The sequence below is a fragment of the Macaca thibetana genome, chromosome 4, assembly GCF_024542745.1.
Source record: "Macaca thibetana thibetana isolate TM-01 chromosome 4, ASM2454274v1, whole genome shotgun sequence".
NCBI classification, from domain to species: Eukaryota; Metazoa; Chordata; class Mammalia; order Primates; family Cercopithecidae; genus Macaca; species Macaca thibetana.
Window position 1 is genome coordinate 70980040 of NC_065581.1, and position 25656 is coordinate 71005695.

At 40.6% G+C, this 25656-nt stretch overlaps 1 protein-coding gene across 6 annotated transcripts in view; it reads right to left on the bottom strand.

The window, feature by feature from the left end:
- The window catches only part of SLC17A5 (solute carrier family 17 member 5), a 56035-nt gene extending 35292 nt beyond the window's left edge, over window positions 1-20743 (bottom strand). Inside the window, exons 1-7 of one of the 6 annotated variants that reach the window (XM_050786512.1) lie at window positions 20389-20475; window positions 14205-17339; window positions 11427-11623; window positions 9046-9279; window positions 5774-5861; window positions 3963-4049; window positions 2422-2540 (exon numbers count right to left, since the gene is read on the bottom strand). In XM_050786512.1, the coding sequence (XP_050642469.1) occupies window positions 2422-2540; window positions 3963-4049; window positions 5774-5861; window positions 9046-9279; window positions 11427-11519 (621 nt within the window). In that variant the 5' untranslated portion in view covers window positions 11520-11623; window positions 14205-17339; window positions 20389-20475. Of the gene's footprint in view, window positions 1-2421; window positions 2541-3962; window positions 4050-5773; window positions 5862-9045; window positions 9280-11426; window positions 11624-12336; window positions 14163-14204; window positions 17340-17890; window positions 18095-20388 lie in introns of those variants that run through there. The other 5 variants (XM_050786513.1, XM_050786511.1, XM_050786509.1 and 2 more) reach the window with 5 other exon arrangements.
- Between the last annotated feature and the right edge of the window lie 4913 nt (window positions 20744-25656).

Below are 25656 nucleotides of genomic sequence, written 5' to 3' on the forward strand. Positions count from 1 at the left end.
AAGATCAAGACAGGTCATAATTCTTAAAGTTCAGCTGCTTGTAGAGACATTTATAGCAAAATAAAAAAACTTAAAAATAAATGCTAAAAGGCCGGGCGCGGTGGCTCAAGCCTGTAATCCCAGCACTTTGGGAGGCCGAGACGGGCGGATCACGAGGTCAGGAGATCGAGACCATCCTGGCTAACATGGTGAAACTCCGTCTCTACTAAAAAATACAAAAAACTAGCCGGGCGAAGTGGCGGGCGCCTGTGGTCCCAGCTACTCGGGAGGCTGAGGCAGGAGAATGGCGTGAACCCGGGAGGCGGAGCTTGCAGTGAGCTGAGATCCGGCCACCGCACTCCAGCCTGGGCGACAGAGCCAGACTCAGTCTCAAAAAAAAAAAAAAAAAAAAAAAAAAAAAAAAAAAAAATGCTAAAGAGTACATTTTTCTTCTTTTTAGAGATGGGGTCTTGCTATGTTGTCCAGGCTGGGCTTGAACTTCAGGGCTCAAGAAATCTGCCTGCTTTAGCCTCCCAAAGTGCTGGGATTACAGGCGTAAGCCACCATGCCCAGTCAAGACTAAGTTTTTAATTTTACTGCCTGGTTATACTGTATATAAATATTTAAAATATCAATCTTGGCTGGGCGCAGTGGCTCACACCTGTAGTCCCAGCACTTTCAGAGGCCAAGATGGTAGGATTGCTTGACGCCAGGAGTTCAAGACCAGCCTGGCCAATATGGTAAAATCCCGTCTCTACTAAAAATACAAAAATTTAGCTGGGAGTGGTGGCGTGCACCTGTAATCCCAGCAACTCAGGAGGCTGAGGCAGGAGAATTGTTTGAATCCGGGAGATAGAGGTTGCAGTGAGGCGAGATCGTGCCACTACACTCCAGCCTGGGTGAGACAGCGAAACTCCGTCTCAAAAAAACAAAACAAAACAAAACAAAACAAAACTATATATATATATATATATATAAAATAATCTATCATGATAATTTAATAGGAAAAGTTTAAAATATCTTATGTTTTTAAACTAATAAAGTGACTTTGAAGTCAATAAGAATGCTGAAAACAAACTGTGTATATTTTAGTCTTTCCTAATGTTTTTATGTTCTTCTTTTATTCTACTCAAAAGGCAAACATTTTGTTTCCATGGTTTGAGAATTTAGTATATTGAATTATGATAGACTTTTATTTCTGATTTGCCTTTGTACTTAAGTGATTGAAATCCGGTTTTAATAAGATATACATTTTTTTCTAAAGACTTACTCTAGATGAACAAACAGATGTATATCATATAATAATATTACATCATAATAAATATGCTGTTCTCTTTCTTTAATGACACTTGTTTGAAAATATAGATACGGGTCCAACATCCCTTGTCTGAAATGCTTGGAACCAGAAGTGTTTTGGATTTTGGATTTTAAAATATTTGTATCACATACCTTCCCAGTTAAGCATCCTAAATCTTGTTTTTCTTTTTGAGATGGAGTCTCGATCTGTCGCCTAGGCTGGAGTGCAGTGGCCAGATCTCAGCTCACTGCAACCTCCGCCTCCTGTGTTCAAGGAATTCTCCTGTCTCAGCCTCCTGAGTAGCTGGGACTACAGGTGTGTGCCACCATGCCGAGCTAATTTTTGTATTTTTAGTAGAGAAGGGGTTTTGTCATGTTGGCCAGGTTGGTCTTGAACTCCTGACCTCAGGCGATCAGCCTGCCTCAGCCTCCTGAAGTACTAGGATTACAGGAGTGAGCCATCACAGCTGGCCAGGCATCCTAAATCTTAAAATCCAAAAATCTGAACTCTGAAATGCTCCAATGAGCATTTCCTTTGAGCATCATGTGGGTTCTCAAAAACTTTTGGATTTCAGAGTATTTTGGATTCAAAATTTTCAGATTTGGGATTCACAACTGTATAAACACACTAATTGGTTTTCTAACAACTAATGGTCAGAATGAGAATCCTTTCATGAATAACATATTTTATTTTCTACCAATCAAGTGGAAAAAACAAACTTAACACTCATTTGATAATCACTACACTAAAAGGTTGAAAATGACTTAAAAATATTTTTTATAGTTTATAAAACTATACTTTCTATAAAAAATGAAAGAACTGAAATTCTTCAGACAATATTTTATGTATTTTAAAAATATTTTTAAAATGTTTTAAATGTTTTGTAGAGAAAGGGTCTCACTATGTTGACTAGGCTAGTCTCCTAACCTCAAATGATCCTCCCACCTAAACCTCCCCAAAGTACTGGGATTACAAGTGTGAGCCACTGCACCCAGCCAGACAATATTTTGGATATTTATTTCATTTGCCTATTCTACTTTGTCTAGAGCATGCACAATAGGAATATCTATTTTTAAAAATTGATATCTTAATTCTGAAGAAAAAAAGGTTCTGACATTATTTTTAAAATGTGTCAAAGTCCATACCTGATTTCTTAATGATGAAAGAATGTATTCCTTTTCACAATGGGTAATTCTCTTGTGTTTTTGTGGTGTGTCACTAACTAACCAGATCCACAAAAGAAACCAAAATATTCCAATAGTACCTTAAAATAGAAAAATAATAGTTAGATAAAATTAGAATGTACCAAATAAAAAACAAAACAAAACAAAAACACAAAATTAGAATGCACCTAACAACATTTTTATATGTCTTGAAAAATTATGTAACTATAAATTCAATGTAAAACTGACTTCAGTTTGGATTCAGTTTAATGGGATAATTGCTATAACTGTATTATTGCTTATACATTTTGAAGAAAACAACTTTTTTTTTTTTTTTGGAGATAGAGTCTTTGCTCTGTCGCACACGCTGGAGTGCAGTGACGTGATCTCAGCTCACTGCCATCTCCGCCTGCCGGGTTCAAGCAACTCTACTGTCTCAGCCTCCTGAGTAGCTGGGACTATAGGCACATGCCACCACACCCGGCTAATTTTTGTATTTTGAGTAGAGACGGGGTTCCACCATGTTGGCCAGGCTGGTCTTGAACTCTTGACCTTGTGATCCACCCACCTCGGCCTCCCAAAGTGCTGGGATTACAGGTGTGAGCCACTGCGCCCCGCCAGAAGAAAACAACTTTTAACCTCATGACTTTGCCTATCAGGGTCTACCAGACAAACCTTTTTGAAGATATATTTCCACAGTCTACATATTTCTTTTTTTTTTTTTTTTTTGAGACGGAGTCTCGCTCTGTCACCCAGGCTGGAGTGCAGTGGCCGGATCTCAGCTCACTGCAAGCTCCACCTGCCGAGTTTATGCCATTCTCCTGCCTCAGCCTCCCGGGTAGCTGGGACTACAGGCGCCCGCCACCTTGCCCGGCTAGTTTTTTGTCTTTTTTGGTAGAGACGGGGTTTCACCGTGTTAGCCAGGCTGGTCTTGATCTCCTGACCTCGTGATCCGCCCGTCTCGGCCTCCCAAAGTGCTGGGATTACAGGCTTGAGCCACCGCGCCCGGCCACAGTCTACATATTTCCAAAGGTGTCTGTTTTTGTTAGTTGATTTTTAAATTTTGATTGCAGATACATTTCTTGTATGACATGTCTATGTGAAAATCTAATTTATTAAAAATGTGCATCATGCTGCCAAGGAAACTGAGAAATAAAATGCCTTGGGACTAAGTAAAAAGAAAAAAAAAAAAAACAACAAACATTAAAACTACCAAGTGAGAACATCCTACTTTGCTTGAGAAGAAACTTAAAATACCCAAGACAGTGATTTTTTTGATAACAAATGTACTATTTAAGTCCAGGATCAAGAGTCATTTCTACTGAGAAATATTCCAAAACTAACATCAGGTCATAATTCAAATAGGTCAAGTAAACCATACCAACTTGAAAAACAGGTTATCAGGAAATGTTTTAGAACTCTGTTTCCGTAATTTGGAAGATATATTTTTAACACATTATTAGGCTACTATTATTATATTTTGAATTTGTTACATTATAATTCAGCTAAAGTTTTAAACTTACCAAAAAAGTAGAAGACATAAGTCCAATTCATGTAGTAGCAAATTATTCCAGAAAGAGGAAGAGAAATTACTGTCCCAAGCTGTGCTCCTAGAACAACACATAAGACTATTTTATAAACTTTGGAGAGAGAGAAACAAAGATAGGACAGACAGGTCTACTGCTTACAGATGATGGGTAACAGGCTGGGCACAGTGGATCATGCTGGTAATCCCTGCACTTTAAGAGGCTGACGCGGGTGGATCACCTGAGCCTAGGAGTTTGAGACCAGCCTGGGCAATATGGCAAACTACTATCTGTACTAAAAATACAAAAATTATCTGGGCGTGGTGGTGGTGCACCCTGTAGTACCAGCTACTTAGCTACTTGGGAGGCTGAGGTGGGAGGATCGCTTCAGCTGTTGAGGCTGCAGTGAGCAGCAACTGTGCCACTGCACCCCAGCCTGGAGTGAGACCCTGTCTAAAAAAAAAAAAAAAAAAAAAAAAAGCCTAACATTTGGTCCCATAGAAACAAGATTAGAAAAAAGATATAGAGGTAGTGTAACAGGACAAGCAAAGGAATGGAAGTAGGAAAGCAGAGAGTAGTAGACTTGGGAACTCCATTTGGGTAAAGGAAAGAAAAAGAAGATAAAGCTGGAAAAACAGGTTGGACTTAGACAGTGGAATAGTTACTGAGTACCTACTCCAAGCTAGGCACTATCTGCCAGAGATATAAGGCTAGCTGCAATAAAGCAGTGAAGACTGTAAAGAATCTTGCCCTTAGCGCAAGGAGTTTGGGATTTATTCAATAGGTAAAGGGGAACCTTAGATAGTACCTGTTCTTGAACCTATCATCAGATTTCTCATATCAATCTCCACATAGCTGCAAGAATAATCTTCTTAAAATGTAATTGAATCATGCCTCTTAAAAAACAATCTACATTCTTTCCTGTAGTCTATAAGACCTGATATAACCCGACTCTTATCTCTTTGTCTAACCTCATCTTACGCCATTATCCTCCTTACTCACTGAGTTCTAGCGACCCAAAGTAGTTTTCCATTTGTTTAAACCTTTATGTTATTTCTTGCCTGAGTGCCCTCGTACATGCTGTTCTGATTGGCTGAAATGCTCTTCTCCCTGCATGAATGGTTTGTTCTTATCCTTCAGATTTTAGCTTAAAAGTACCACAGAGAGGCCTTTTCTCAACTACTATATTTAAAAAGCAGTCAGGTGGAAAAATTTTAATTCAGTCAATAAAAGAAAGGCTAGAATATCTTATGCAATCTGGTAAAATTATAATTCACATATATAAAACTCATCTTATCTCACCTGTAGATCAAAATGATGGCAAATAAAGATGCATAGAAAAAAGACGCATGAAGAGAGGGGTTGAGAATCATGATACATTCATTAGTTAACCAAAACAGAAATCACAATTTAAGGACAAAAACATTCAATTTTCTAGCTACTGGCCTTTTTTTCCTTTTTATTAAAAAGCATCTCTAAACAAGCAAAAATAAATTTTAAAAACCCTAAAAAAGTAAACAGAAAAAGAAAAAAAAAAGAGCATCTTTATACCAATATCTGAAAAGGCAACATACTTTGAAATAGATGATGGCAGATGGGGAAAATGACATTAGTCAATTAAGCCACATTACTATAAATTGTTGAGCCAAAGAGAAAAATTGGTAATAAAGTTGTACTACTGAAACTTAATGTTCTCCCCAAAGGGGCATCCAATCCGACACTGCATCATTCTGGTATGCAGGCACTTTTTCCCCAAGGTTGATATATACATAACATGTTACAGCAAAGTTTGATAATTGTTATCTCACCTGCATATGAAATGCTAAGAAGCTTGCTTCTTTCAAGAGGGGGAGCCCAAGAAGACCACATGGCATGCATGGCTGGAAATGTAACACCCTGAGAGAAGGGAACATGATATTTCTGATGAAATGTAAGCTAGTTTTGTTAATGTTTTAACGTAAGTTAAGTATTTTGCTACAAAAGCATTTTCTGCATCAGAATAAAACCAGAATCAGGTTCCATGAAGTGAGATATTTTTATAGTGTTAAGTGAAAATACCTTAAAATGAAATACTTTCAGAATTTGAGGGCTGGGTGTGGTGGCTCATGCCTATAATCCCAGCACTTTGGGAGGCCAAGGCAGGAGGATTGCTTGAGCCCAGGAGTTTGAGATCAGCCTGGGCAACATAGTGAGACCCCATCTGTTTAAAAAAAAAAAAAAAAAAAGTAAAACTCCCCAAAGATTCATGGATTTTGGACTGGTTTGAAGATGACAAGATAAGGGTTACAATAAATCTAAAATAGTCGTACTGAGTGAGGACATAAAGGGATCACGCTCAAGGTTAATTTTACTCATTCACTTTATTAATCACCTGAATGAAAGGGAACATTACTAAGTTATAACTTTAAAAAATACTGAGCTGATACTTTGGGATACTGAAAAAAAATTCAAGTTGACAACCAACTGGAAAAACAGTCCTATTAAAAAAAGGATGAATTCAATCAGCATGTTTACAGCCTTTTTTCTTTTTTTTCCTGCGATAATGAGCCTAGTAGATGCCAATTACTGACACGGAGAGCTAATGAGATGTGGAAAGAGGCAGTTTCATAGAGACTGGTTAAATGAGGAGATACCACAGGAGAGTGAGAGAGAACAGCTCTCCTTGGACACTCTCTGTGGCACTTCAGAAAGATTAGTTAACCTCCTTGAACTTCAAGGCAGTTGCATAATTGTTGTAAAGATAAATGGTAGCTAGTGCTATTATTAGTGAAGAGAAGAATAAATGTTTTAATACTTTATACTTTCTGCTGACTCTTTCAAAACCAAAAACAAACAAAAAAAAGGAATTAAAAAACGTAATACCAATGGAAGGCAAAGATGACTTAGGTACATTGCAAATCAGTAAGAATCTACCTCATGGAGCATCCACAGGATAAGTCATTATAGAAGAAAACTTAAGATGTTTGGAAATGCCCACGGAGATTACGTTGTAGAAAACTTTATTATAAAACCTAGGGACAATGTAGGTATATTTATGGTGAATCAGATGGTAGGAAAGAAAGATAGTAATCTAAGTGTCCTTTATGAATGAGGAGATGCATCTGTGATACATACTGGAGGGATGAAGAAGGATGAGAGAACCTGAGTATAAACACAACTTAAATTCTATTTAGTTGTTGGTTGGACATGGTGGCTCATGCCTGTAATCCCAGCACTTTGGGAGGCTGAGGCGGGCAGATCACTTGATGTCAGAAGTTTGAGACCAGCCTGGCCAATATGGTGAAACCCTGTCTCTACTAAAAATACAAAAATTAGCCAGGCGTGATGGTACGTGCCTGTAATCCCATCTACTTGGGAGGCTGAGGAAGGAAAATTGTTTGAACTCGGGAGGCGGAGGTTGCAGTGAGCCGAGATCGTGCCATTGCACTCCAGCCTGGGCGACAGAGTGAGACTCCGTCTCAAAAACTAGAAAAAAAAGGAAATAAAATGTTACCTGAGATAACAGTAGTAATATGATCAATATGCCGTAATGTTAAATTAGTGGCATAAACTGGAAGTAAAATATGGGAATACATTCAGCAAGGAGATTCAATACTAGGATCAGAGAAAATATGCTAGATTTAAGTATATTTTACTTTGTCAAGAAGAATAGGAACCTGGTAATAGAGGAGTAATTTTAATTTTGTGATCAGGAAGGGTTTACTTTAATAGATCTCTATTGATAAGAACAAAATAAAAACATTCAGATGAATGAAACATCTTTAAATAGTACCTGGCAATTTCCAAAGTATTCTAGCAATCCTTATCACCATATGAATTTTATATCTATCCTGTGACTGAAAACAGGGAAGGTATTTTAGTCCCAGTTTAAAAAATGATGGAACTGAGGTCTAGAGATTACAGCTTACCTAAGGTTTCACTGTTAGATACAATAGAGCTATTATTCAAACTCTGGTCCAGTGTTCATTCCAACAGCATGATACGCTGCTACTTAAAATAATCTTCATGCTCTACACCAAGCCCAGTGGCCATTATCTTGCTTGAATTAAAGAAATGCAAGAGATCAAAATACACCTTTCCCTGGGTTTCAGAGGTAGAAGTTCAAAGTTATAAAGGAAAAGTGAAAATTATTCAGTATGGGGGTACACATGATGTAATACAAAAGAAAAGTGGGACAGAAAAGAAAGACAAGAATCAAAATTTTAAAAAATGATAAAACTATTAAGAGGAGGGAAATAAAAGAGGCAAAAATTAATAATACTTCTAAAAACAGCAGAATCATAGAACTAAATTGAGATAGTTATATAAAATAATAAAATATTTGTCTCTAAGTTACAAGACCAGAAAAAATAAAAGAATAAGTGATAAAAAAGAAATTCAATGCAACTCAACAGTCTATTGTGTAAAATGTGCTTCAGACCTGGGCATCAATGATAGAACAGAGTTAAACTGTGGCAAGAGTATAAGAGGTAATGATGGCCAATCTTAACCATTTTTTTTCTTTTGAGATGGAGACTTGCTGTCATCCAGGCTGGAGTGCAGTGGAGCGATCGTGGCTCACTGCAACCTCTGCCTCCCAGGTTCAAGTGATTCTCCCACTTCATCCTCCCGAGTAGCTGCGATTACAGGTGTGCACCGCCATGCCTGGCTAATTTTTTTATTTTTAGTAGAGACAGGGTTTCACCATGTTGGCCAGGCTGGTCTCAAATTCCTGACCTCAAGTGATCTGCCCACCTCGGCCTACAGGCATGAGCCACCACACCCGGCCTATCTTAACCATTTATTAGTGGTTTATTTTCTTCTCTCCTAAAGTATGACCTATGAAGTCTCTTCTGGAAAAACGTTTTCTCTGGTTTTTGAGTAAAGTTTCCAATTTTGGGGTGCTCCTACTAGATACCTCATTTACCACAACCAAAATCTATTCAGGTAAATTTCTAGTTAGTCCTTTCTCTAAAAAATAAACCCCTGTTATCATCCAATGTTATTTTTTGGTTCATATTCATACCAAAGAATGATATCTTTAAGAAGAAGAGAAGGAGACACAGGGTAAGAAGTAAAACCAGAGAGAAAAGGCAATTACCTCTCCTAGTCCTTCTAGTGCTCTGAGTACAATGAGTGGTCCAACTCCTAAATCTGCAGCAATAGGAGTGAACAGGGTGAGGACAGCAGTGCCAAGGATCCCAAATCCTAGCAGCAGTTTCCCCCCTATTTTGCTGGCAACATATCCTCCAGGAATCTGTGTGATGATGTAGCCATAAAAAAAGGAACCGAGAATCCATCCTTGAGTTTCTGCATCCCATTGGTACTTCTTACCCTACAAAAATCAGAAGAGAATAAAACAATCCTTTAAGACCTTCACGCAACAGCTCTTTTCTCTTACTGGTATGCAAGTACATATAAATGAGATTTTGAACCACTATTTTGGACTGAAGAACATGCAAACTTTCCAGTAGGTGGGTGAGTCATAACAATATAGACATACAGTATTTAGAAGTGAATGAAAAAGAACTGACAGCTGTAAACTTCAAGAAGGCTTGCAATTTTATAAAACTAGACTGCAGGATGAGCTGCAGATAGCTTTGTAATAACTATGACCAAGAAGGCTCACAAAAGAATCACAAAAAAGGCTTTGGTGTCTCTGAGCGTACTATGGCTTGGGAGGCTGCCGTCCCCCCCGGCCCTGCCTCCCCCTCCCAAAAAAAGAGTCACAGGCTTAATCCAGAAAGCTATTAAACAGAAAACTGTAGAGGCTGAGCTAGGCTTTGGGAACCAGGCTTGGTTTTCATCTTAGCTCTACTACTTACCGAATGTGTGATCTGGGAAGAGGAAATGAAATAGGCACATAAAATAAGGCTTGATGCACAGTTAATGCTGGCTATTAACATGCATACATATAGATATTAATAATATCTCCCCATTTCAGACCAAGCACTTAAACAAGCATATGGAACTATACCAAAGAGCAAGAATTTAAATCAAGCCACAAACTTCATGTGAGTAGACCTGTGTTTTCATTAGTAGCAGCACATAGTAAGGTACTAATGAAGATTTAGTGACTGATACGAGTATCTGACATCTTTAATGCAGTGTAGCTGTATAACCAAGCCAACATGTCAAGAACCATTCCAGGATTTCTTTCTACTGTTGATACAAGGCAGATGAAGATAAGTAGCAGGGTCAACAAAAGCACTTTGCAAAGAAAAAGACACAAAGCAAACTCATACTTTCCCTTATTTAGGGTACCAATTAGACGTTTATCTGTGGAATTCTAGGATTTCATGTACAGTCCAGCAGTGTTGTCCCTGAAGGTCACAGGTCGGAGTGGAGAAAGTGAGTGATGTGTACCCAAATGTTACTCAGCAACATTATTAAAGTTATATAGAAAGATTTTTGGAGAGATTTATTTTGTTTAGAGAGAAATCCTCTTTCCTGCTTGAATGCTCTGCTTGTAAATGATAGAGGAGATTCACCTAAGTATGAACTAGCACCTTTGTGAGCACTTAAAATGGGTGAAAATATATGCTTTTTTTTTTTTTTTTTTTTTTTTTGGGACGGAGTCTTGCTCTTGTTGCCCAGGCTGGAGTGGAATGGCGTGATCTTGGCTCACTGCAAACTCCACCTCCCAGGTTCAAGCAATTCTCCTGCCTCAGCCTCCTGAGTAGCTGGGATTATAGGTGTGTGCTACCACGCCCAGCTAATTTTTGTATTTTTAGTAGAGATAAGGTTTCACCATGTTGGCCAGGCTGGTCTTGAACTCCTGACCTCAGGTGATCCACCCGCCTCAGCCTCCCAAAGTGCTGGGATTACAGGCATGAGCCACTGTGCCCAGCCTGAAAATGTGCTTCTAAAAAGAATACTAGCTTTTCTTTCTGTACTATCTCCTTGTGTGATAAGCAACATAAAATGAAGTGTATATAACTTAATTATAAACAAATGATGAACACACATTGATCAATTCCACTATAACATAAGGCAGGCAAAATGACTTATGTAGCTTAGGTTAGGCATGTGTACATGCAGAAGAGAATGTCCTAAGAAACTGGCCAGTTCTTACTTTTCATCTTGCAACTGAGATTACCTAAACTCTCTTGTAGCTGTAACCCTATAAGTGATATAGGGTTATAAATAATATTCCTATAAAAGCTATTTAGAAAATTTAAAACAGTTTAATTTTCTGTTATATAAAAGAGGTTTTTCCAAATTTTCTTCAAGCATGGTATGTTTACAGAGGGAATGGAAGAACTACTTCTCAAACAGATCAAGGTGTATTATGGCATAGCAGTAGTAGCTATAGTTACAAGTTATTGCCCAATCAGTTCCTGGGAAAACACAAAAAGAAAGTAATTCAAACTATACATAAACAAAGTGTGGTTTCTGTAGGATGACAAAAGACCTTTTAATATGTTTACTTGCAAGTATTTTAGAATAATTAAAATTGTTTCCTTAAAAAATAGCACCTACCGTTTGATTATGATGAACTTTTATGGGAGCAGAATGCTCTGGACACGCCTTGGAAGTTCTATTATCTTCTAAAGTTGTATTTGAATCTACCATATCCACTAACGCAACACTCAGATTCACACGTAATGCATACACAATGAAGAAACCAAAAAAGGCCAAAATTGCTAAGTTGTAACGAGCAGAGCAGCACACTGGAGCTGAAATAAAGATTGGGGAAAATTTTTATTTATTTTTAAATTTTTATTTTTAGAGACAGGGTTTTGCCACGTTGTTCAGGCTGGTCTTGAACTCCTGGACTCAAGCCATCCACCTACCTCAGCCACCTAAAGTGCTGTGATTATAGGCATTGGCCACCACATCCGGCTGCTTTAATTAAAAGAGTTAATTACACGATATTGTCTAAATAATGAAAAAGGTTGCTTCTGAAGAGTACAAAAATAATTAAGAAAAAATTTTAAAGAATATTCTTAGATTAAGCAAATCTAAGAAACATTTATCAAAGATTAGCTGTTCCTCGTATCTGTAGTTTTGGTAAAAATTTCACACATGAGAGCCTGAACTATAAGAAAGTTCATTAAAACATAGAGGTATAGTTTTATCACCTTTGCTGAGAAAAAGATCTATTCCAGATTCAAACTGAACCCCTATTCGTTGTCAGCTGGCAAAAATATACGGCATGAGAAAAGCAGGTAAGGAGGTTTAATGGCGTTACTATTCCTGAAAAACTATCTGAAACATGGTCAAAAAGCACTTGAGTACTTACAATGACATGATATATTACTGACTATGAGTTAGTAGCCATCTCATTGTTAAGTGTAGCATAGCAAAAAAAAAAAAAAAAAAAACAAAAACAAAAAAAAAAAAAAACGCCAAGGGTAGGGCATGAAATTTCTGTTGATAAATTTCTTACCTTGAAGCGTATCCTCAAAGTCTGGGTTTGAATCAGAAGCCATGATTAATACTTAAAGCCATCATAAACTACATGCATTTAAGAATCTAGAAGCAAACTTGCAGAACCTATGACAGTTGCAGTATCTGTGACAGTTGCTCAGTAGTTATCAAGCTTAAAGGGCTCACAGTAAAAAGGGAAATAAGTGAATGTACCACGATGATTTAAAAAAAAAGGAGGCCGGGCGCAGTGAGTGGCTTATGCCTGTAATCCCAGCACTTTGGGAGGCCGAGGCGGGCAGATCACAAGGTCAGGAGATCGAGACCATCCTGGCTAACACGGCGAAACTCTACTAAAAATTTTCTCTACTAAAAATACAAAAAATTAGCCGGGCGCGGTCGCGGGCGCCTGTGGTCCCAGCTACTCAGGAGGCTGAGGCAGGAGAATGGCGTGAACCCGGGAGGCGGAGCTTGCAGTGAGCCGAGATCGCGCTACTGCAGTCCAGCCTGGGCGACAGAGACAGAGACTCAGGAATGCAGAGTAGGTTGGAGGAACCAATAAAAGGATCATGTGAGAGGAGGAGTTTGACCTATTTTTTTACTCTAACTGTGGGCTTATGCATAGCTTCTCTTTTTTCTTCTTTTACTGAGTTTCAGAATTGGCGAGGGATGGGATTCAGGATGCTGACTAAGGATAATCAACCTCTTAGTAACAAAGAGAAATTAGCTAATCCAGAGTCTGAACATCTTTACATTTAGTAAACTCTGAGTGGCTGATAAATATCTCTTTAAAGGTATAAATGTGTATTTCATTAAGCAATGACATATTACAATTAAAATGAAATGAAAAATATGTGTGCTTTTATTTGGTAATGACACATCAACATCATGCAAATGTGTGTACGTTTTTCCCCTACTTAAGAATCCTGGTATTTTCATTAACCTAGCATCAAAGGACAGAATATGTTTTACAGAATATGAAAGTCTTGATACTGGCTCAGATGAACTGATTTAGACTGAAACATTAATGAATATGCACAACTATACTTAGGTTTATATTAATATATTATGATCCTACTCACTTTTTTGTATGCCCTCCTATATTTAACAACTGTTATTATTTTTTTCCCCTGTGTAAGATTTACTTCTTTTAACAGAAAACTTTTCATTTGGAATACTTAAATCCTTTCTTCAGGGGTACAGCTATGAAATTTATGGTACCACTACTATAGTTAGATCCAGATCTGTAAGAACTGAATTTCTAAAGTTCTAATCACATTGTTTCTATCACTAGAATGTAGGCGAATTTGCTTTCTGCTCCAACCAAATGGGCAGTTGTCCAGTTAATGACATTTGGATATTGTGAGGCATGTTTTGTAAAAAAAAAAAAAAACATTTTCTTTTTTCTTTTCCTTTTTTTTTTTTTAGAGACAGGGTCTTGCTCTGTTGCCCAAGCTGGAGTACAGTGGGTGATCATATCTTTCTGTACCCTCAAACCCCTGGACTCAGGTGATCCTCTCACCTCAGCCTCTTGAGTAGCTGGGACTAAGGGCATGTAACAGCACATCTAATTTTTAAATTTTTACTTGTAGAGTCAGGGTCTCACTATTTTGCCCAGGCTGGTTTTGAACTTCTGGTCTTGAGCAATCCTCCCATCTCAGCCTCCCAAAGCACTGGGATTATAGACGTGAGCCACTATGCCCAGCAGAACACATTTTCTTTATCATTGCTCTGTGTCAGGTGATATTACCTAAAGGTCTAGATGGGAGACTCAAAATCTCACTAAATTCGTGCATTAAAATGTGTTACTTTGAGCAATTTGGAGTAAGAAAAATCCAGATTTATATATTATGTCTGTTTTGTCAATGCAGTATTTAAAAAGATCATTACCTATTTCAGCAAAGGAGTGACAAGATGTGATTTATGGTTTAAAGAGCTTAGCCGGTTGATGGTTTAAAGAGTTCATCTGGTCCCTGCATGGAGACTACAGAGAGGAGAAATGTGAATGGGTGTGAGGAATATAGAGTCAGGGAGATGACTTAAGGGACTACTGTAGCTTTCCAGGTAAGAGATGAAGGTGGCTTAAACTAGAGTGAAAGCAGCAGTGAAGAAAAATGGGCAGATTTGAGATGTTTAAAGGCAGAATTAACAGGCCTTGCCCAAATGTTAGATGTGGGAGTAAGGGAAGGGGAAGGATGAAATTCTCTTACTCTAAAAAACTATATTTTATGCTATTCTAATTTGTAATGTTATTACTCCATTCTATCCTTATTTGCAGTTATCTTATTTTACTGTATGTTATTAGTTTTCCCTAAGTGATACTTTATTTGGACTATGATATACCTTATCATGTGAATTACAAGGGGCTAGAAGGTTGTGAAGTGAAAGAAATGTAAGTAAAATGATTTCAAATTACAAGTGGTATTACTTGGATATCTGACCTACAAGTTATAGATCAGGCAACTTTAACTTTTGGGTGCATAGTCAATAACTAGAAAATAAAAAGCGGCGAGGCACGGTGGCTCACACCTGTAATCCCAGCACTTTGGGAGGCCGAGGTGGGTGGATCACCTGAGGTCAGGAGTTCGTAGACCAGCCTGGCCAACGTGGTGAAACCCCATCTCTACTAAAAATACAAAAATTAGCCGGGCGTGGTAGCAGGTGCCTGTAATCCCAGCTACTCGGGAGACTGAGGCAGGAGAATCGCTTGAACCTGGGAGGCGGAGGTTGCAGTGAGCCGAGATCATGCCATTGCACTACAGCCTGGGGACAAGAGCAAGACTTCGTCTCAAAAAATAAAGGAAAATAAAAGGTCAACTTAGGTGTCACAAAATATATTACTATGAGATTCTAAGAAATAATAAAAATAAACAATTACTAGCTAATAAAATGGTTGCTGATTACAAATAAATTCAATCAGAAAATTTTTATTTCAAGAAGTTATAGCAGTAAAGAAAAACATGCCTGTGAATGTGAATAATCTTTGAAACTGATCCAACAAAAGTATGCTTGCATGACCGAGAGAGAACACCCATTGAGCATCAAGTTCAAAGCAAAATCGTGCTTGCATAAGGAACGTGGCACCCATCGAAACAAACATCAGCTTCTAAAATATGTTTTAAACTTAGGAATGTGTGTGGCCGTAACTGAAAGTACACAGGCTAATTTAGAGTGGGACCTGGGAATGAATCTCTGTTTCTGATTTTCACTGGCTATGTGCTTTTGTAGAAATTACTTAACAGTTTTCATCCTCAGGTTTCTCAGCTATAAAATGAGGAGACTACCATCTACTCACTGGGCTGCATGGGGATTAAATGAAATACTGCATAACATTATAGCAGGCACTTAGTAAAAAGGATTTCTTCCTCCTTTTTATCTGGAGAAAGTTATGCCAATAAGACTAAGTACTATGTACATTTATATAACAAGGAACAAAAGAGGCACACTAATCTGCAGGAGGGGACAGTGGAGACAGAGAAGGCCTCTTGGAGAAGTCTTCTTCAAGGAGCAGGAAGTCACCAGTAGGGACAGGTGGAACAATCCAAGCAAAGGCAGCAGCATGTACAGAGGTATGGAAATGAGACAGATAAACATACGGAGAGCAGAACATTCTAAATGATCTGCAGTATCTAGATTATGTACTGTAGTAACTCTAAGAACTAACACTATTGAGTGGGATAGTGGGTATTAAGTTTAATAACATAAAATAATACATAATTTTTTTTTTTTCTTTTTTGAGACGCAGTCTTTCTTTGTCTCCCAGGCTGGAGTGCAGTGGCACGATCTTGGCTCACTGAAACCTCCATCTCCCAGGTTCAAGCAATTCTCCTGCCTCAGCCTCCTGAGTAGCTGGGACTATAGGCGTGCACCACCATGCCCAGCTAATTTTTGTATTTTTAGTAGAGATGGGGTTTCACCATGTTAGCCAGGCTGGTCTCAAACTCCCAACGTCAGGCAATCCGCCCACCTTGGTGTACCAAAGCGCTGGGATTACAGGCGTGAGCCACCATACCTGACCAATAATAGATAATATTTATTAAGCAAGCTGGGCATGGTTGCTCACACTCGTAATCCCAGCCCTTTGGGAAGCTGAGATGGGGGAGGATTGCTTGAGCCCAGCAGTTCAAGAGTAGCCTGGGCAACATGGTGAAACCCCACCTCTACAAAAAAATTTACAAATTAGCTGGTTGTGGTGTTGTCACCTGTGATCCCAGCTACTTGGGAGGCTGAGGTGGGAGGATGGCTTGAGTCTGGGAAGTTGAGGCTGCAGTGAGCTGTGATTGTGCCACTGCACTTCAGCCTGGGCAACAGAATAAGACTGTCTCAAAAAACAAATATTACTAAGCACTTTCTATATGCTTGGCACTAGTCCAAGTATTTTGCCTGTATTAGGGTTATTATAACGATTCACTGAGTTAGTAACATAAAATACTTAGAAGAGTGCTTGGCACAGAGTAACTGTGAATTATTATGTTTTTTTTCCTGGAAATTAGGAATTGAGGTTATTTGTTAGGAACTGAAGTTAGTTCTCATTTGTGAGAAATTAGGATCTGGGAAAAGTAAGAAGTTGTTGAAGAGAGTGGGATCATGAGGTTCTCAGTGAAACACAGGAATGCTGAGCAGATACCCAGACAGAATTGGTGAGAACAATCTGCCCTAGCGTGTAGCTTCATAAGCACTGCATGCCTGTGCTCAGGAGTAGGCACTAAGAAAACAGATAGCTGGCACTGAGATGGATGTGATGACAAAGCAGGGGGAAAGGGAATTGAGAGTCTTGGCAAGAAAACAAAGTGTTGGGCTGGGCAGGAGGATCGCTTGAGCCCAGGAGTTTGAGACCAGCCTGGGCAACTGAGACCTTGTTTCTACAAAAAGATAGAAAAAAATTAGCCAGGCATGGTGGCACATGCCTGTAGTCCCAGCTCTTCAGGAGGCTTAGGTAGGAGGGTCACTTGAGCCTGGGAGGTTGAGGCTGCAGTAAGCCCTGTTTGTGCCACTGCATTCCAGCCTGGGCAACAGAGCGAGATCCTGAAAAAAAAGAAAATAAAATAAAGTGTTGGACTTTGATTGTAACCCAAGAAGAAAACAAAATGCAGAGGACTAAAGGTTTAGGAAAACATACACTAGAACATAAAAGTCTATAAGGGCAGGAGCTTTTGTTCTGTTTTGTTTACTTCTTTGTATCTCCAGTGTCTAGAGCAGTGTATGGGAGAATTAGCATGCTGACACAATTTTGCTTTCTATACTTCACATTCTACTTATGGAATACTCATGACAGTAATTCAGACAGACAGACTCATAATCCTATCAAACCTTCAGATCTACTAATTACCAATTTACAGTAAACCAGGAGGGCAGAAGATGTTAAAGGACAACATAGGGCTATAAAATTGCAAGGAAAAAAAAGGAGGGGGTGGGGAACAGATTAAAAGAGACAAAAAACATTTCAATCATTTGGAAGGTATGGACATTACTGAGATCCTGATTTGAACACACTATAAAAAATTAGGACATAGGCCGGGCCCGGTGACTCATGCCTGTAATCCCAGCACTTTGGGAGGCAAAGGTGGGTGGATTACCTGAGGTCAGGAGTTAGAGACCAGCCTTGCCAACACGGTGAAGCTCCGTCTCTACTAAAAATACAAAAAATAGCAGAGTGTGGTGGCGTGGGCCTGTAATCCCAGCTACTCGGGAGGTTGAGGCAGGAGAATCACTTGAACCGGGAGACGGAGGTTGCCCGAGATCACACCACTGCACGCCAGCCTGGGCGACAGAGCAAGACTCTGTCTCAAAAAAAAAAAAAAAAAAAAAAAAAAATCAGGACATAATTGAGGAAATATGAACACTGAGTATTTCGTAAGTATTATTATTATTGTTATTTTATTATTATTTTTTGAGACAAAGTCTCACTGTTTTCCCCTAGGCTGGAGTGCAGTGGCATGATCTCAGCTCACTGCAAGCTCCGCCTCCCGGGTTCACACCATTCTCCTGCCTCAGCCTCCCGAGTAGCTGGGACTACAGGCGCTGGCCACCTCGCCCGGCTAATTTTTTGTATTTTTAGTAGAGACGGGGTTTCACCATGTTAGCCAGGATGGTCTCGATCTCCTGACCTCAGGTGATCTGCCCGCCTGGGCCTCCCAAAGTGCGTAACTATTATTTTTATTTGCTGTGATAATGGTACTGTAATTATGTTAAAAAGAGACCTTATCTTTTAGAGGTAAACAATTGAAATATTTACATATGAAATGACATGGTATCTGGGATTTGCTTCAAAATACACAGTATGTATGAGCATATGGCAAGACTGGCCATGAATTGATAACTGTTTAATCTGGGTGCTGGTTACATGGGGGTTCATTATATACTTCTCTTAATTGCCATATATGCTCCTCCTCTATAAAACTCTTATCATACTCTAAACAGCAAAAACAGTATGTTACTACTATTTCCACTTCACTTGCTCTCCAGTGGGTATGTAAAGAGGGAAAATAAAAAAGAAAATGGTTATAACAAAGGTAGCCACCTCAAGCCAGGAAGGACAGGGCCAGTACCATAAGATGTATATACTCGACCCCATGAATCAAGCAGCGATTGTTTTTAAAAGTGATGCTATGAGCTACTTTTTAAAAATCAACTTTATTGAAGTATAATTTACATGATAAATTTATACATTTGTCCATCTCAATCTTAATTGAGATGTATAACTTTTCTATCCACATCTCTGCCAACATTTGGTATTCTCTGCCTTTTGGATTTTAGCTATTCTAGTGGGTGTATAGTGCCTCGTTGTGGTTTTAATCTGCATTTTCCTGAGAATAATGTTTAACATTTGTGCTAAATTTTGATTATACGTATACCTATTTTTCAATTGTAACAATGTAATAGTCTCTGGGAAATATCTTTATTATAACTTTTATTTCTGTATTTCTATATTATTTTATGAGGAATATCATACAATTTGAACTCTACAAGCCGCAGAAAATGATCAGTTTATGGAACTAAGTCCGACTGCCAGGTAAAACTTAACTATGGTATGGTATTTACAGTTTGTGTTGACTAAAATAAGCTCCCAGCTGCCAGATGGAGCTATAATGTTGCCACCTCTACTGCCACCATCTGGTAACATTAAAAACAAATAAAAATATAGAAAACTATACAATTCTGGGTCAGCCAAAGTCAAATTTCCAATGCAACTCTTACACACAGATCTTTGAAACTATAGAATGCATTCAAACTGATTTGTTCTTTAGTTTTCCTTACTTTTAAATAAACTATATTACAAAAGTGTCAAATAGCAAAATATTTTAATTTTCTCAAATTCAGGGAAGATGCTTTATGAAGTACCTGCTTTTCGATTTGTTCCAAGACCTCTGGCAAATTACCTTAGAACTCTGTAGGTATCCTGAGGATAACTGAACTGTTTCCGAACTTAAAAAAATGTTTTCGATGTTTTTAGTCTCTTACTGTACAACGTCAAATAGTCGCTGGGTTATGCAATAATTGCCCTCTGCATACTCACAAACGTTAACTCCAGTCCTTTTTTGTCTCCCTCCCCGCCTAAAAAGCTACCAGGTCACATGCTGGCGGATACGCAGTGGCGGAAACCTAGCGGTGACAGGGAAGGACAGCCCTCTGCCTACTGATCTGCAGGTTTCTCCTCCAGTTTGCTCTTACACTGGGGTCCTCCGCCCGGACCTTAGCCCATTCATTTGATGGTTCTCTCCCAGTTCGTTCTTCCACTGGGTCCCTTGCTCAGCACTACCCAAAATAACTATCAGCTCAGAGCCTGCTGCGCAGCCGCTCCCCGCCTCCGCCCCGTAGGGCTGCACCCGCCAAGGCCCCGGGTCGGCTCCGCGATCACGGTCGCGGCCCCCGGGGTCCCCGAGGGGCTTCTGCGCACTGAGGCAGGCGGAACTGAGCGGGACTCTGAACGGGCTCCCCTCCTAATGTCCCCTCGCGCCTGAGCAGCTCCGGTCCCGCCAGCGCAAGGTGCGGGTACCAGGGCCACGCCCGCCCAGAGACCGCCGCCCCCAGGACCGCCGCCCACCCGAAGCCCCTGGACGACCCCGCCGCTTACCGGCTTCGGCCCGTGGGGCGCCCGGCAGAAGAGGCGTGCGGTCCGTACTCTCCTCGCCATCGTTCCGGGCCAGGTCTCGAACTGGGGACCTCATGACGCCTACGTGGAGCAGGTGTCCTCGCCACCTGGCAGAGAAGGGCGCGCCGGCCCGACAGCCCGAAGCCCCCGGGCCAAGCTGGCCGGACCGGGCGGGGCGGGGACGCTGGCACCGCCCTGTGGCCACGTCTTGTCCCCGCGGTCCCGCCCAGAAGTGGCCGCGCCGACTCCGCCCCCGCCGCCATCTTAGGTGTGGGCAACTGTGTCGTGGGTTGGACTAGGGAAGCGGAGTTCCGGGAGTTCTGGCAGGATTGGCGCAGTGAGCTCGTCCCGCCGGTCTACGCTTGCCGGGGAGCCGGTGTTCAGACGACAGTCTCCCGCTCCTGCACCCCCTTGTAAAGTGCAGGGGCCGCCTTTCCCGCAGGGAGGATGAGTGGAAGCTTGCGGGCGGGCAGTGGGGACTAGAATTGCACGTAATTATGGGGAGGGCTTCGCCCGAACTAGGGAAGTGGGTGGTGTGCTTTTCATAATTTGACATTCAGTTGTTAGCACTCAGTGCCATACTGTTAGCAACCCTTGTACGATCTACCCCGTGACTGTGACGGCATATTGTCCCTAAAATAGTTTTTTTTCCCCCCCAGACAGGGTCTTGCTCTGTTGCCCAAGCTGGAATGCAGTGGCGCAATCACAGCTCACCGCAACCTCGAATTCCTGGACTCAAGCGATTCTCTTCAGCGCCCCCAAGTAGCTGGGACTACAGGCGCATGCCACCACGTATGGCTAATTTTGTTTTCATTTTTGTAGAGGCGAGGTCTCCTTGTATTGCCCAGGCTTGGTTTCGAACTCCTGGGCTCAAGCAATCATCCTCGGCCTCTCAAAGTGCGGGGATTACAGGCGTGAGCCACAGCTCCCGGCTCTAAAATAGCTTTGAGGTGGGAAAACAGCAATGGAAATTTGTTGCGTCCTATGATGTTGCTGGTTTTATAGGTAAAAATAATCAACATAGGTAGTTTCATATGGTTCGACCTATGGAATCCTCTGATGTATGATGTATGTGTGCATATTATATCTCCACGATAGAATTTGGATAGATTGTGCTAGCATTTGCGGACTCTGAGAAAGTGAAACTAGGAAAACCCAGCTTGCCTTGTCAGGGTAGATCTGGAGCCGCTAATAAAGGCTGTCTCTGTGGAGGTAGAAAATAAGATGTAGATGTTCTCGGAGAGTTTGGTGTAGACAGGGAAGACCCGCAAGCCACTAATTCAGTAAACCAGGTTAGAAGCTTAGTGAGGTCCACGTGGGAACAAAGGGGAGGGTCCTTTACCTAGAAGGGAGGGTGAGGATTTCTGTAGGCCTTCCAGATCAGTAAATGCTAGGAAAGTTCTCAAGTTAAAGCAGCAAATCAAGCCTTGTTTCTGAGTTACTGAATTACCACGTAGATTTTTACTCTCTAAGGGTTGTAGAAAAATGCCATTTTCAAACTTGATTATGCAGAGTCACCTGGCAAATCCTTTTAAAATGTAGATTCAGATTCGGCAGATCTGGTGTGATGGTTGATTTTATGTGTTAACTTGCTGGATGTCTTTGGATGAGGTTAACACTAAAATCATTGAACTTTGGGTAAAGATGGCTCCCTTCCATAATCTGGGTGAGCTTCATTCAATCAATTGAAGGCCTGTCTAGAATAAAAAATCCGACTTCCCCACTTCTCTTCCCTAAGCAAGGGAGACTTCTCCAGCAGAGTGTCCTCAGACTTGATCTGCACCATAGGTCCTGGGTCTCCAGGCATGTGCACCATCATCTGCTTTGGGTCTGGAGTCGGCCAGCCTATATTGTGAAAGCCAAAACGTTATTACCCAAACTACCCAATTGGGGTTATTTCTCTGAGAAGCCTGTACATCTGGGATGGGCCTGAGATTCTGTATTGCTAACAAGCTTCCGGGTGACCAAGGTTATTGATAACTTGGGCCAGGGAATACAGGTTGCAGCAGACTTGACAGACTTCAAACCAGAGGAATTCTTTTTTTAAATATTTTTTATTTTAGAAATTTTAGGTTTACATAAACATTGCAAAGATAGTACAGTAAGTTCTCCATACCCTTTGCTCAGTTTGCACTATTATTAAGATCTTACGTTAGTATCATGCATATATCATAACTAATGAGCCAGTGTAGATAATTATTAACTGAAGTTCATACTTAATTTGAATTTCTTTAATTTTTACCTAATATCCTTTTTCGGTCCCAGGATCTCATCCAGGATGCCACATTACATGTCTCCTTAGGCTTCTCTAGATTGACAATTCCTGACTTTCATTGCTTTTGCTGACCTTGACAGTTTTGTAGAGTAGTAGGTTTTGTAGAAAGTGTCTTAATTTGGGTTGTCGAATTTTTTTTGAGAAGGGTTCTCCCTCTGTCATCCAGGCTGGAGTGCAGTGGCACAATCTCAGCTCACTGCAACCTCCGCCTCCCAGGGTCAAGTGATTCTCCTGCCTCAGCCTCCCGAGTAGCTGGGACTATAGGTGCGTGCCACCACTCCTGGCTAATTTTTTGTATTTTTAGTAGAGACGGATTTTCACCATGTTAGCCAAGATGTTCTCCATATCCTGACCTCGTGATCCAACCGCCTCGGCCTCCCAAAGTGCTGGGATTTACAGGCGTGAGCCACCGTCCCCGGCCTGAATGTTTTTCTTATAATTAGACTGGGGTTATGGATTTTTGAGGGAAAGGTCATAGAGGTAAAGGGCCAGTCTCATCTTGTAATGTCAAGGGAATGTGCTGTCAACGTATTTATCACTGATGATTATCACTAGTGATGTTAAGCCTCATCACACGCCTGAGGTGGTGTTTGTCAGGTGTTTTCACTGTGAAGTTAACTCTTTTTCCCCGGCCTTTTCTCTTTGGGAGGAAATCAGTATGTGCAGCCTTCACTTAAGGGGTGGGGAGTTATCTATACTCCACCAGTTTGAGGGGCAGGATTCTTGGCTCAGTGGAACCTCCACCTCTCAGGTTGAAGCGATTCTCCTGCCTCAGCCCCCCGAGTACCTGGGACTACAGGGGTGTGCCACCATGCCCGGCTAATTTTTGTGTTTTTAGTAGAGATGGGGTTTTGCCATGTTGGCCAGGCTGGTCTCAAACTCCTGACCTCAGGTGATCTACCCGCCTTGGCCTTCCACTTACAGGCATGAGCCACTGCGCCCGGCCTCGTATTTATTCTTTAGTTGATACTTTTCCTTTATCAGCACTTTAGACCAGCATTGTTCAGTAGAAATATAATGCAAGCCATAGATGTAATTTTAAATTTCTAGTAGCCACATTAAAAAAGTAAAACAAAGCAAAACAAAATGGGGAAATTAATTGTGTAACATGCATTTTTAACCCGATGTATCAGTTCAACGTGTAATCAATATAAAATGATTAATGAGATAAGCTCTTTTTTTGGTAGTAATTTTTTTGTTTTTTTTTGAGATGGAGTCTCGCTCTGTTGCCCAGGCTGGAGTGAAATGGCATGATCTTGGCTCACTGCAACCTCCACCTCCTGGGTTCAAGCAATTTTCCTGCCTCAGCCTCCTGAGTAGCTGGGATTACAGATGCCCACTATCATACCTGGCTAATTTTTGTATTTTTAGGAGAGACGGGATTTCACTATGTTGACCAGGCTGGTCTCGAACTCCTGACTTCAGGCCATCTGCCCGACTCGGCCTCCCAAAGTGTTGGGATTACGGGCGTGAGCCACCATGCCTGGCCTGGTACTAAATTTTTGAAACCCAGTGTGTATTTTATATCTGCAGCACATCTCCATTAGGACTAGCCACATTTCAAATGCTCAATAGCCACATTGTGTCTGGGTCTACCATATTGGACAGCATAATTCTAGACCATGTGAGGGCTTATACTCTCTGTCTCCCCCATCCCCCATCCTGTCTTTGGATAGGAAAGGAACACCTTTTGGATAGAGTATCTAGTTCAAAAGCCTCTAGCTGTTTTTCTCAGTTTCTTCTTCTCTTAAATAAAGATAATAATAGAAACATTTTCATAGGGGTGTTGTAAGAATTAGATGATTAAATAAGATAATGCATGTAAATTACAGTACTATACCTGGTGGGTATTGTACTGTAATTATTATATTTCAATATATGTTAGCCATTAGTATTTTTTATTTTTTTTTGAGACGGAGTTTCACTCTTGTTACCCAGGCTGGAGTGCAATGGTGTGATCTCGGCTCACTGCAACCTCCTTCTCCTGGGTTCAAGCGAATCTCCTGCCTCAGCCTCCTGAGTTGCTGAGATTACAGGAGCCCGCCACCTGCCCAGCTAATTTTTGTTATTTTTACTAGAGACAGAGTTTCAGCATGTTGGCCAGGCTGGTCTTGAACTCCTGACCTCAGATAATCCGCTCACCTCGGCCTCTCAAAGTGTTGGGATTACAGGCGTGAGCCACCGTGCTTGGCTACCATTAGCATTTTTTTTAGAGTTAAATTTGCTTTGCAAAATGAGTTTACCTATCTTAGGAACAACTGGTTTGATTTTAATTATATCTCTTTTAGGATACATATCATTTTCTGTATGGAATTTTATAGTTGGTAGTTGATTGTTTAATGTTTTAGTTTCCTTTTTTAACTGTAGGTTTCCTAGGAGCTGGAACCAAGTCTTATTTATTTTTTGCAACCTGAGCAGATCCTAATTCTCATCCTTTCACTGTGTTCATTGTGTTTCACAGTGCCTTATCATATTGGCCTTAGTGAAATTTTCAAGTATATAGGAATATATGCAGAATAAAAAGTTAAATGGAGGGGCAGATATTTAAATCACCAATTTAGTAATTAATTTTTGAGACAGAGTCTCACTGTGTTGTCTAGGCTAGAGTGCAGTCGTGCAATCACTGCTCACTGCAGCCTCCACCTCCAGGGTTCAAGCAATTCTCCTGCCTCAGCCTCCTGAGTAACTGGGATTACAGACACCTGCCACCACAACTGGCTAATTTCTGTATTTTCAGTCAAGACAGGTTTCACCGTGTTGGCCAGGCTGGGCTCGAACTCCCGATCTCAAGTGATCCGCCTGCTGTAGTCTCCCAAAGTACTGGGATTACAGGCGTGAGCTACTGCGCCCAGCCTGAACCGTTAATTTAGATTTGATAAACTTGGTGAAGGAATTTTTTGGTGAACAGTATGGTTCTATAAAATAACCCTTTTATGCCAGGTGCAGTGGCTCACGCTTGTAATCCCAGTACTTTG